This window comes from Stigmatopora argus, chromosome 11 (assembly GCF_051989625.1).
Source record: "Stigmatopora argus isolate UIUO_Sarg chromosome 11, RoL_Sarg_1.0, whole genome shotgun sequence".
Taxonomy (NCBI): Eukaryota; Metazoa; Chordata; class Actinopteri; order Syngnathiformes; family Syngnathidae; genus Stigmatopora; species Stigmatopora argus.
The window spans coordinates 17,240,251-17,253,650 of record NC_135397.1 but is presented as its reverse complement, the minus strand read 5'-3'; the positions used below and the strand labels follow the sequence as shown (position 1 = coordinate 17,253,650).

At 43.0% G+C, this 13,400-nt stretch overlaps 1 protein-coding gene across 3 annotated transcripts in view; it reads left to right on the top strand.

Moving 5' to 3' along the window:
- The window catches only part of pcca (propionyl-CoA carboxylase subunit alpha), a 139,935-nt gene that overhangs the window by 13,386 nt on the left and 113,149 nt on the right, over window positions 1–13,400 (top strand). For all 3 annotated transcript variants that reach the window (XM_077613364.1, XM_077613363.1, XM_077613365.1), the window contains one exon: window positions 7,464–7,532. In XM_077613364.1, coding sequence (XP_077469490.1) covers window positions 7,464–7,532 — 69 coding nt within the window. The remainder of the gene's footprint in view (window positions 1–7,463; window positions 7,533–13,400) is intronic.

Genomic DNA, 13,400 nt, shown 5'->3' with positions numbered 1-13,400 from the left:
TCGAATTTTGCCCATTCTAGTCAACCCATCTACTTAAAGCATTTCTCCAAGGTTGATATTTTATAATTTGGAGATGTTATTTTTTAAAACATAGACATTATTTCATCACTTGTTTCCCACCATGAAAGGACCCACCTGAATTTGTTGTAGATATTCCCCTTTATCTAAGCTTGTTATTGCCAATCGTTATCACCGTAACATTTAGGTGTATTAACCCCATAATTGCAATGCAGTAAGTTTTGGCTAAATTCTTAATTTGTATGCCCCTAAAGCAGGGGTCTCGAACTCAATTTACCTGGGGGCCGCTAGAGGCCGAGTCTGGGTGAGACTGGGCCGCATCAGGATTTACACAAGAAAAGCACTGATAAAACATTCCAACGTTATCAAATATCTTTATTTTTTAACAAAAAATAATGAATTAAATAAATTAACTTAAAGATGAATAAAAAATAAATCAATCAGTAATACAAAACCAAATAATACTAATGAGCATACAGTCAATATACACTGGCTGGCTAAGTAGAGAAAATGAATTATTTTTATTCCGTTTCAAATGTCTGTATTAACAGCTCTTTAACCTTTAACTTTCTGAACTTGAATGGAACATTGAACATGAAATATTCTGAACACGGCTTCTCTTGCCTACTCCTTGCTGCTAGAGACCTGGCAGCGCTTCTTCTCACATAGTCACATTTGGCTTGAGGGAGGAAGCAGTGGAGACCCTCAGTAGAGCTTGAAGATGCTCATCAGTAAGTCTGGACCTGTACTTGGACTTATTGAAGTTCAAGGTGGAGAAGAGCTTCTCACACAAGTATGTGCTCCCATAAAGGCACATGGTCCGCTTGAACCTTCGGGAAAGTTCAGGGAAGCTGGGGGTCAACTCTCTCAAAAATTGCCCAAGCTTGTCTGCTTCTCCACTCACCTCCCTGAACTTGGCTTTGAGTGCAGAGTTGCACTGCAGGTCAATGAGCTCCATTTGAAGCTCAGGAGGGGCATCTTGCACATCAAAGGAGAAGGGGTCCGCAAAAATTTGAAATGTGGCTTTGTGTGTCTTGAAGTCTGCAAATCTGTGATCAAATTCCTCCTGTAGCTTCGAAATGGCCTCAACATACTTCTCACCACTGAATGGTGTGCCTGCATCCACGAGAGCCTTGCATGCTGGGAAATGGCAAAGGTTTGTCTGAGAGAGCTGGGCTTTCCATAACACAAGTTTAATGCAGAATGCTCTCACGTTGTCATAGGCAGCACTGACAAGTTGCCCCTGGCCTTGTAGCTTCTTGTTCAGTACATTAAGCTCATGTGTGATATCAACAAGAAAAGCCAAGTCCATGAGCCATTTGGGATCACTTAGCACAGGATCAATCAACTCACAAACGGCGTAGCTAGCTTTGACTGCTGCATTACTGTCTTTGGTAGCCTTCTTGAAGAAATCCTGTTGCCTCAGAAGACGTGTTTTAAGACTGGCAACCTGGTTGGCTCTCTCATCTCCCTGGTATTTTTCGTACTCCTCAGCATGTCTCGTAGTACAATTACGTTTCAAATTGTATTCCTTGTGCACCGCAACTTTTTCAGTGTAAATGAGACACGTCGGGGTGCCCCTGTGTTCAACAAAGAAATATTGCACTCCCCACTTTTCTTGAAACTGTCTGTGCTCATCACCGACCTTTCTCTTCACGGCAGGCTTTGAAAGAGACATCTCTGGGGCTCTGTAATATGTTTTTCCACTTGGAATGAGTCTCGGGTTGATCTTTCACATTCAGTCGCGCGGGTTTGTGGCGCATGTGCACTTTCGCTCTCCGTTTCAATCGCGGAGATGGCTACGGACACTGACACAGGCTGGATCACGGATCACAGCGCCTCATTCAGTTCTATGCTGAGAGCAGCGGAGGAGTGTGCGCGCCGAGCGGAGTGATCAGCCTCACGGCTTCTCCTCTGCCCAGCTGATTGGAGGAATGAATGAGTGAGTGAGCGAGGCACTGGACAGCCCGGCCGATGTCCCGCCCTCCAGAGCCGTATACCTCACCGTGATTGGTTCATTCAGCTCCGAACCAAAGTTCCCTCTAATTTTTTGTTGGTCTGAGCAGAAAGACAACCTCCCTGAGCGCACTGAGTACCAGTGTGAGCGACATCATCGGTACTCGGATGATTCGCCTAAAGACGTTTCGCCGACGGACGTTTGACAGACGGGCAGGTCGCCGAATGGACGTTCCACCGAACGTTGATTCGGCCGAACGGAGGTTTCGCCGAAACGGGATTCGAACGCTCGCCCCGCCGGATCGTGTGTGTACAGGTTTTTCAACCTCGGCCCGCGGGCCATATACGGCCCGTTAGGATTTTTAATCCGGCCCGCCGCCGGTGTTGTCCAAATTATAGTAAAAATCAATGTTCGTCTACCATCAATAGCAGCCCGGGAATAAGCACTCTTGGGCGGGCATGGCAGTCCGGGAATAAGCACTCTTGGGCAGGCAGATGTAGCAGAACCGAGCCGTAAAATGACAGCAATCGGGTCAAATCCATCCTAAAACAGCATTTAATGATTAAATACAAATACTGGATGATATCGCGATGGAGGCAAAAAAACGTCTATAGACGTCCATTCGCCAAACGGCTCAAAATGCTCTCAAATTCGGTCAAATCCAGCTGAAAACAGCGTTTAATGATTAAATACAAATACTAGTATTTGTATTTAATCATTAAACTAACAAATACTAGTACGACCTGTCCGTCTGTCAAACATCCGTCGGCGAAATGTCTTTAGGCGAATCATCCGGTCACGACATCATCATTGCTCGCTATGGGCACACCAGTATCACACCTGCCACAAGCAGGTGCATGTCAATGTTCCCTCTAATTTTTCATGTAAAACATGCTGTAAAACACGAAAAACATGAGTGGACAGAGCTACTGCCACTGGCTGCCACTTAAACGGCGCCATCATGGGGAAAGGGGTAAAAAAAAAAAAATAATAAAAAAATAAAAATAAAAAAATAAATATATATATTAAAAAAAAAAAAATAGATTTTTTTTTTTACTGCGCGCCATATGATTGCTACTGCGCAGAGAAGACGAGAGTAGTGCGCAATTGCGCACACGGGCAGCTTAGAGGGAACATTGCTCCGAACACAAGTGTCATTCATATCAATTTTGCTTGCCGCACGAACATTAATCTTTCATATTAAGACGGGGGCCGCAAATTATCGTCCCGAGGGCCGCAGTTGGCCCGCGGGCCGCAAGTTTGAGACCCCTGCCCTAAAGCAATAGGCAGTAAAGTCCCAATAGTCATCAATATGACCTATACCAAAGCATACTCCCCCTCTAGGTCAAACAGGGAACGTATTTTGTGCACTGAAAGACGCTCCATGTTTCTTCTAGGGAAACTATGCCTATCCTTAACCAATTATCTTATCTACCCCAGCCAGGTTCAATTTACCTAATAATTTGGACGAATGCCACGAAATTTCTCATGCCATTTCTGCATTGTTAAATTCATGTCTGATCTCTTTAACAACCAAATAACTCTTAGTACCTAAAAAATAATTTGTAAATCACCCCATACTATGTTTACTTAAGATAAGAGCTATTTCTTATAGCTCTCCGTTACCACAAGGAAAATCTACAATAATTAAATTAGAGAAATCAACCTTTTACTAGGCATTTCCTAATTACAATTTTCAATGCTTAATAAAGGACCCACAAATTGTAACCAATATGCCATAATATTGTAAAAAAGAACAAAAACAAAATTCCATTCATTTTTCTTTAACCAGCCAATCACCTATATTGAAGTATTTTGATCAAACCAACCATTCAAAAACTGTAATAATATCGTTTTATCCTCCAAAACTAGCTCTCTTCAATCAAGAGCCCTTTGAACTTCACAAAACAAAAAAATAAAATAATAATAATAGTATTATTCCCAATTCCAAAGCTTTTACCAAATCAATCTTTGCCAAACAGATTTTCTATCACCTCGAAAGCCATTTCTGATTAACTCCCAAAAATAAATGCGAAGATAATCGCAGAACCCTGCATCCCTTGCAGACCATGTTTTGTTCTTATTCTGAAATGTTTAAACGGAAGCGCGCCCTTAGCCGCTGACTGTGACCTTCACGCTCGCTGCAGAAGCAGCTTATCAATGTTGACATTCCTAAGCGACCTCTTTTTCTTTCTGCGCACAATGTTTCACCTCCTGTGTACAATTACAACGCTTTTTAGAGAAGACTAAATTAATTACACCAAATTAATTACTCTCCCGATATCCAACTACATCACCATAGTTTGCCCAGACCCCATAATCACAATATGCTGCAAGCACAACTATATCATAGCAAAACCCATTTCTGCCCTCAAGTTTGCTTCAGCGCCCCCAAGGCCAATTATTGTAATATTCTCCACGGAAGGGGTCCCCCAAAAATTTTAGTCGCTTGTGCGGTCCGCGCGCATACTATATTGTATTATAATGTCAACACCGTCAAATCAGCCGCACCAAAACAGAGCGCTTCCCCCGCAATCAACGCATTATTTGGCAAGTTTAGAATATGACAAAAACGCAGTTTTGGCAAGCCCGCTAAACATTTAATTTGCCGTTTTGTATTTCTGTTAACCAAAATATTCCCGCTAGCAGACGGGAACGAAACCAGGATAAGCCACAATAAGCCATTTCATTCCAGTACATTGACAGTACATTTAGTTACTATTAACAAAGCATGCCTAGCACTTGGAAATAACCATTTTAATTGCCGTTTTACAACTTTCAGCATCATACAAAAAATTTCCAATTGAATTCATTCACAAAGAATGTGATCTCTGGTTTAAAATTTAGCTCAACATCCTCATTCAAATCATTTTGAGCAGGCCTGTCTTGTTTTTAGAATAAAACAGCCCATCGCCTCGCTCCTATCAACCAGCCGAGGACCGCTATCATTTACAAAACAGCACGTTTTGCCTTTCCCCGCCTCGTCATCAAAAACAATAATTAGTATCTGTGGAACAAGCCGTGTCGCTTGTGTCTCCCTTCACATATTATATATAGATTACTTCTATGCTTAGTGCGTATTTTATCCCGCAGGTTTTAATATTTCATGCATATTTAAGCTGGCCAGCAAACCCATATTTGTTTATCCATAAATTTTAGGTGTTTAACCCTTGTAGCGCTTTGATTTTCAACAAATTTCAAAATCCCCATTCTTTGATATTTGAGCTGCCCATATTGAAGGGAGCTCGCGTGCACTCAGTTAGCAAATTTCTTTTCCGCGGAAGGACATACGTAACACACGCAACACGTAACACACGCAACACGTAACACACGCAACACGTAACACACGCAACACGTAACACACGCAACACAAATGTATACCCTAGCTTGATATACTGTCAGAGTTATATTTGTACCTTTCCGGACCACGGCACAGGACACCCCGAACTGCCCCAAGTTTTATAGACTCATGCTCTGTCTCTTTACCTGGCAGCGACTAGTATACCCAGGGTTTGTAACGCAGTCCCCTGGACGCGTGTCGCAGTCCCCTGGACGCGAGTCATATTTAAAAAATGGACCTCACGTGCAATGCCCCTTCAACAAACGCAGACATTCACGTGGACTTACCAGATATGACCCCAGATGTCTCTTTCAGAGGGTTAGTCGTCGAAACCGTCGAGAACCCAGGCGCTCCTTCGAGTTATCCAGCCTGGAAAAGGGTATTTAAGCGCCATGCATGGTCTTTCCAGATATCGAACGGGAGCGACCTGGATTCTGCTTCGGTATCTTGACCACAGGCTCGAAGGACCAAATGTTAGGTTCATCCAATTGTAGGTTTATCCTTAGGTTTTTCCAATTCAGCTTTCAATAAAAAAGGCATCTGTAGTCACATCTCACCATTTAATTCTTGCAAGAAGAGAATACATCCGGACCGCTCGGCCGACCAAGATTATTCTCCACGAGTGGCATTATGTCCTGCCCATTTAAGGCCTCAAACCAAAACAATTACAAGGTTATCGACTTGATCCAATTGCGTAAGCAAGAAACAAAACAATTCTATAATCAAGCAAACCTAGCGTCAAACTAGCGTCACAAATTAAAACAATATGCTTGATAGCCATCCGCTGACCCAACAACAATTTAAGCGTCCTTCACAGATCTTCATTGCGAACTTGCATCTGGGGGAAAGGGTTGAGGTGTATCTTCCAGTACTCAGTCCTCGGAGCAAGAACTTAATGTATTGTTTTATGTCCTTGCGAACTTGTATCTCTCGCTGGACCCAGCTGTCCTGGAGAGCGACCTTGGCGTAAGCGTTTGTCTTCGTTGAAAGCGATCAACACATATATATATATTGTTTAATATAGTTACACATTTAGGATGAGCATTACTATTCCTAATAAGCAAATATATTGATTAATATAGTAAGCATGTATATTATAAGGCTTTATATTCATTGCAAACACATTTATAATAATGATTACTCCAACACATAGGATGTCTATTCCCTCCTTGCCAAGTGGTCATTCTGTCAACATGGACTAGTGAGGGTAGGGCTCAAAAGCTAGAAATGATTATTTTTCTGGTTGTGATATCACAACCAGACTCAAAATATGGGGCGTTCCCTGATGCATTATTTCAGGTAGAAGAAATGAAATAAGATGTCAGATTTGCGTTCAAAATTATTTTTTTAATGTAAAATGAGGTTAGTCAGCAGCTGTAATTTTGATTTTTTTTTTGACATTTTCTCAATTTCCTAGCATTTTGAGTGTTTTATGTTTCTTGCTGTCTTGTGCTTAACATCTCATCTCATTTTCTGAACCGCTTTATCCTCATTAGTGTCGTGGGGGGGGGAGCCTATCCCAACTGACTCCGGGCCAGAGGCGGGGGACACCCTGAATCGGTGGCCAGCCGATCGCAGGGCACAAGGAGACGGACAACCATGCACACTCACACCCATACCTAGGGGCAATTTAAGAGTGTCCAATCAGCCTATCATGCATGTTTTTGGAATGTGGGTGGAAACCAGAATACCCAGAGGAAACCCACGCAGGCCCGGGGAGAACATTCAAACTCCACACAGGTGGGACGTGTCCTGGATTTGAACCCACGACCCCAGAGCTGTGAGGCCGCTAACCACTCGCCCCACCGGACCGCCCTTGCCTTAACATCTGTGATTGAAAAAAATGATACAACAATGTTTTACCTTGTAAAATGCAGATAAATATCTGTATGTGCGCTTGGACCATTGTTATTTGCAATAAAAAAAAATCTGAAGAAAACTTGGATTGGATAACTTTATTGGATTGGATTACTTAATTCATCCCGTATTCGGGAAATTTCATTGTCACATTAGCAAGAGGGTGAGAATGCAGATACAGGAAAGGAATTTTAGACATAAATAGATAGGTATTAAATAAGTTAATAAATAAATAAATACATGAATAAATATATAAATAAATAAGCGTAAACTATATTTTATTCCTTTCAGGTGATCACGACATGCAAGAAGCTGGGTATCCGGACTGTTGCTGTTCATAGCGACGTTGAGTTGAATGCTGTGAGTTACATATTCTTGAGTTTGATTCATATTATCCCATGACATTTTTTAATCATTTCCACAATAATACTAGAAACTAGTTTTGTTGGTCAAATAACATACTAATATGATTGGATTGTTTGTTTTAATAGAAAATTCATTGTTTTTATGTTTTCACTTTTGTAAATGTGTTGTAAATAACATGCAACCGTACCTCTTCTTACAAAATGAATTGCTTCCAGAGGTTTTTTTCGTAAATTGGGTTTTCATAAATAGAGCAGTACTTTATATATGTAAATTCTGTACAGTAATACCACGACATACGAGTGCACCGACACACGAAGAATTTGAGATACAAGTCAAATTCCAAGCAAATATTTACCTTGAGATACGAGACAAGTTTTGAGTTACGAGCGAGAGGCTGCTTATGATTTCAGCGCACTCTCTTTCTCGCCGCATCTCCCTCTTGCAAAGATCTCTATGAGCACTGGGCGGAGTGTTGCATTTTTTCCGTGCTTTTTTGCGTTAGTCAGTGCAGAATTAAGGGAATCACAATGGATCCAAAGCAAGCCAGTGCAATGAAGGGTTGTGCGAAGAAAAGGCATATGATGACAATCGATATTAAGCACGAAATAATCGAAAAACATTAGAGTAGTGTACACGTGACTGAGCTGGCTTGCCAATATGTATGGAGAAGCAGGAAGTTCGCCTCGAAAGCTGCGGTGGAATACATTAACCTCTTTTCCTTGGTTATTGTAAAATAAGGTTTAAATTTAGTATAACGTAAGATTAAAACTTTGTTGACGCGTGTGTGTATAGGAATCTAAGTTCATTTATGTTAAATTTAACTAACTCCATGATCAAATTAGCCGATGACACCACTGTGGTCTTCAATCAAGAGCCCTTTGAACTTCACAAAACAAAAAAATAAAATAATAATAATAGTATTATTCCCAATTCCAAAGCTTTTACCAAATCAATCTTTGCCAAACAGATTTTCTATCACCTCGAAAGCCATTTCTGATTAACTCCCAAAAATAAATGCGAAGATAATCGCAGAACCCTGCATCCCTTGCAGACCATGTTTTGTTCTTATTCTGAAATGTTTAAACGGAAGCAAAGATCTCTATGAGCACTGGGCGGAGTGTTGCATTTTTTCCGTGCTTTTTTGCGTTAGTCAGTGCAGAATTAAGGGAATCACAATGGATCCAAAGCAAGCCAGTGCAATGAAGGGTTGTGCGAAGAAAAGGCATATGATGACAATCGATATTAAGCACGAAATAATCGAAAAACATTAGAGTAGTGTACACGTGACTGAGCTGGCTTGCCAATATGTATGGAGAAGCAGGAAGTTCGCCTCGAAAGCTGCGGTGGAATACATTAACCTCTTTTCCTTGGTTATTGTAAAATAAGGTTTAAATTTAGTATAACGTAAGATTAAAACTTTGTTGACGCGTGTGTGTATAGGAATCTAAGTTCATTTATGTTAAATTTAACTAACTCCATGATCAAATTAGCCGATGACACCACTGTGGTCGGACTCATCTCAGGAGGGATGAGTCGGCCTACAGAGATGAGGTCAACAAACTGTCTTCGTGGTGCTTGGTGAACAATCTCACACTGAACACCACGAAAACTAAAGAAATAATCCTGGACTTTTGCAAACACAGCATGGATCTGGCCCCACTCCTCATAAATGGAGTATGCATAGACAGGGTCCAGTCCCTCAAATTCCTGGGGGTCCACGTCACAGATAACCTCTCCTGGTATACCAACACCACGGCAGTGGTGAAGAAAGCCCAGAAACGACTCCATTTCCTGAAGGTACTCAGGAGGAACAACTTAGACACTACGCTTCTGGTAACCTTCTATAGATCCACTGTGGAGAGCATCCTGGCATACTGCATTACAGTGTGTTACGCTGGAAGCACGGCAGCAGACAGAAAAGCCATGCAGAGAGTGATCAACACCACCCAGAAGATCATCAGCTGCTCTCTGCCCTCACTGGATGACATTGCCATCCCTCGCTACCTCACCAGAACATTGTTATGGACCCATACCACCCTGGTCACAACCTGTTCCAGCTGCTGCCCTCTGGTACAGGTCTCACAAAGCACGGACAAATAGACTTCGGGACAGTTTTTTTTCCCACAGCCATCAGGGCTCTGAACTTGCATTAGTGCAGATTGTGTTGGTCCCCTTCCGTGAACCAAATCTGGCAACCAATACTTGCTGACTGTCATGTGTATGGCTACGCGCTATCACGAAACCATTCCGTTGCGAAAGATCACATCTCCATCTGTAGTGAAGGCCCTGATCAAGTTTTTCTCTACTTTTGGTCTTCCACGGATTGTGCAGACAGATCAAGGGACAAATTTCTTGTCGGGGATATTTGAGCAAGTGTTGCATTAGCCACCGCGTTTCTAGTGCATACCATCCGGAATCACAGAGGCGCGTTAGAAAGATGGCATCAGACAGTAAAATCTGTGTTGCGCAAGTATTGTTTGGCTACCGGAAAAGATTGGGATGGAGGTGTGCCCCTTGTAATGTTCGCTGTGCGCGGGGCAGTGCAAAAATCTACCGGTTTTAGTCCCGTAGAGCTAGCTGTTACAATACGCAGCAGAAGGAGCAACACCTTGGTGCCGCCGAAGTTTCGGAGCTGGACAAAAGTGCCGGGAGGTGAGGCAACGGTTCTGACCAACCATTCCATCGTGGGATACGATGGAAGAGCTGTCGGAGCTTACCAGCAATGGAGTCGAGGAGTTCTGCCCTGCTGCTGTTTTCTTCAGCTCCAGACTACTGAGGAACTGTGCGGATAAGCTTGGAAGAGTGACTCTGCATATTCTCTACCTCGGTCACAGTCTGCAGAAGTTCCCCATCTTGTGGAAGACTTCCTGTGTGTGGTTCCAGTTTTTGTCCAACTTTACGTCTTTTTTGAGTCTATCCGTTTTTGCTACCGAAACTCGTAGCTCGTTTTGTGTTTTTGCTGCTTTTCTGTCTTAATGATTTGGTGATTCTTAATGATCCAATTGACTTTGATTTGCTTTGTACTTTTTGCTTTTGCTTTGTCGTTCTGCGGCCTTTGACTGTACTGTCTAACTTATAACTATGCCTTTTCTTGCTACTTTCACAATAAAATTTCCCGAATACGGGATGAATAGGGTTATCCAATCCAATCCAAGGAATGAAACTTAGATTTGACAAAAAGGCAGTCCGGCGGCCTTTACAGGCATAAAGTGCTTGTTTTGTTGCCCGTACAAGGAGCCTCTCTACATGCTTGATTCTCTGGTCCTTACTCGATAAGTAAAAAGTTGAATGAGACAGACTACCTGGTAAACACTCCCGACCGCAGAAAACAGGCGCGTGTGTGTCACGTGAATATGCTCAAGGAATATCATCCACGAGACAAAAGTGTTAAAGAACTGCCGGTTGTGCGCAGTGCGCTGTCACCCGTATCGGTCGCCGTTACAGCGGTATAGAGACGAAGGGAGATGAGGATGGTTTGACTGTGTGCGAGAGGTCCCGGGTCCAGCTCCCGGACGAGCCCCCACTTTGTTACGACTCCCCCTGGTGGTAAGAGGTACCAGGGATTCGCAACTACCACAGCAGAAAAACCCGGTCAATGAGGAGCCAGGCACACAAGGCAAGTAGCATTAAATAATAATTTATTTACAACTAAGTCCACAGAAAACCTGGACTACGGGACAATATAGAGCAGGGGTCACCAAACTACGGCCCGCGGGCCGGATACGGCACGTCCACCGTTGCATGCACGAGCAGTGTTACCGAGACATCTGGACGATCGCAGGTGAGGGCGGAGCCCTGGGACCATCGCGGACTATTCAAGCATATAAAAACTGTGCAACCTCTTTGAGAACGGAATAATGGCGAAAAAGTTAGGTAAGAGAAAAATAGATTCAGAATGCAGGGTATTTAACCTGGAGTGGACAAACGATTATTTTTTTGTTCAATGCAAAGAAAAGGCTGTTTGTCTCATTTGTCAAGAAACGGTGGCGGTATTCAAAGAATACAATCTTTGCCGACACTATGAATCCCGTCACAAAGACAAGTACGATAGCTTGCAAGGCCAAATACAAGCAGACAAACTCAAAGCGAAAAAGTGGACTATCTCAGCAGAACCAGGCATCCGTTCGGCCCAGCTTTCGGGTTGCTAAATTGATGGCAAGCAGCGGTAAGCCTTTCACTGATGGAGAGTTTGTTGAGAAATGTATGGATACTGTCGCGGAGGAGGTGTGTCCCGAGAAGAAAGATGCATTTAATGCCGTAAGTCTGTCGGTGAGTACAATGACCAGACGCGTTGAAGAAATCGGGAGTAATGTATATGCCCAGCTGCAGCAGAAGACGAAAGAATTTGACTTTTTTTCATTAGCACTGGATGAAAGCACGGACGTGCAAGACACAGCGCAACTGCTCATTTTTATTCGTGGAGTTAGCGCAAACTTTGAGATATGCGAGGATCTGGCAGCCCTCCAAAGTCTCAAAGGGACTACAACGGGAGAGGATATTTTTGACAAAGTGTGCCAAACCATGGAGAAGTTGGACCTGGACTGGTCAAAGCTAGCTAGCATCACGACTGACGGGGCTCCTAGCATGGTGGCCGAAACTTGCGGTCTAATAATGGGACGCATGAACCGGGAGTTGGAAAAAAGGGGTCTCACCGCCCCGCTACGAGTCCACTGCCGAATTCACCAGGAAGCACTGTGCTGCAAAATGTTGACGTGGGATTCTGTAATGACGGTTGTGGTGTCGTGCATAAACTTCAGAGCAAAGGGAGAAGATTGTGCATGGCACAACAGAAAGTTAATGTTCCATGGCTTTTTTTTTCTATGAAGAACCCAGAGAGAGTTATTTAGTTATTATTTATTTCATAAATAGTGTTATTTATTTCCTGTTTTTTCTGTGAAGAACTCAGAGAGGGTTATTTAGTTATTATTTATTTCATTAATAGTGTTGTTATTTGTTTCCTGACTTTTTCTGTAAAGAACCTGGAAAGGGTTATTTGGTTATGTGTGGCTTTCTGGAAAACAATAATTTTTTTAAGCTCCCCTACGATCGTCACACTTCTGTTACAAACTGACACCGGCCCCCCATCAGAGAAGGGAAAAGTCCCGGAACGGATTAAGATCGTATGTCGAGGTACCACTGTATATGTATACCGCGGGGTGTCTAAACTTATCTCAAGTCCCCCTATGCAGCCCAAAATAATTAACTTTATCAACATAAATACGCAATATAACAATGAATGGCGTACTTACAAATCAGGTGAAACTGGGGCAAACAAAAGCTACTTATCTCTAGACAATGGGTGATATCTAAAGAAAGTAGGGATTCCACTGCCTCAGCACCTACATCACAGGCAGTCGAGCTCAGAACTGAAAAATAAGAGGGTTTAAATAAGGACAGGAAGTGGATCTTGATTGGAGGAGGGATGATTGGGAAGTAGTCACAGCTGTGTTGGCCTGGGCAGGGTTTTGCTGCAGGGTTGGAGCCACAGCTCCAGGTACCTGCAGAAAAACAAACAAACACAAAACAACACACCCTACTACATAATGTGTACCCAGGCTGACAGCCGTAACAATCAACACCGCCCAGAAGATCATCGGCTGCTCTCTGCCCTCACTGAATGACATTGCCAGCCCTCGCTACCTCAGCAGAGGGACATTGTCAGGGACCCATACCACCCTGGTCACAACCTGTTCCCGCTGCCGCCCTATGGCAGACACTACAGGCCTTACAAAGCACGGACAAATAGACTTAAGGACAGTTTTTTTTCCCACAGCCATCAGGACTCTGAACTTGCGTTAAGACGACACACAATCCCTTCTGTGCAATAACAGTGTGCAATATCTTAGATTGTGTGATATTTTA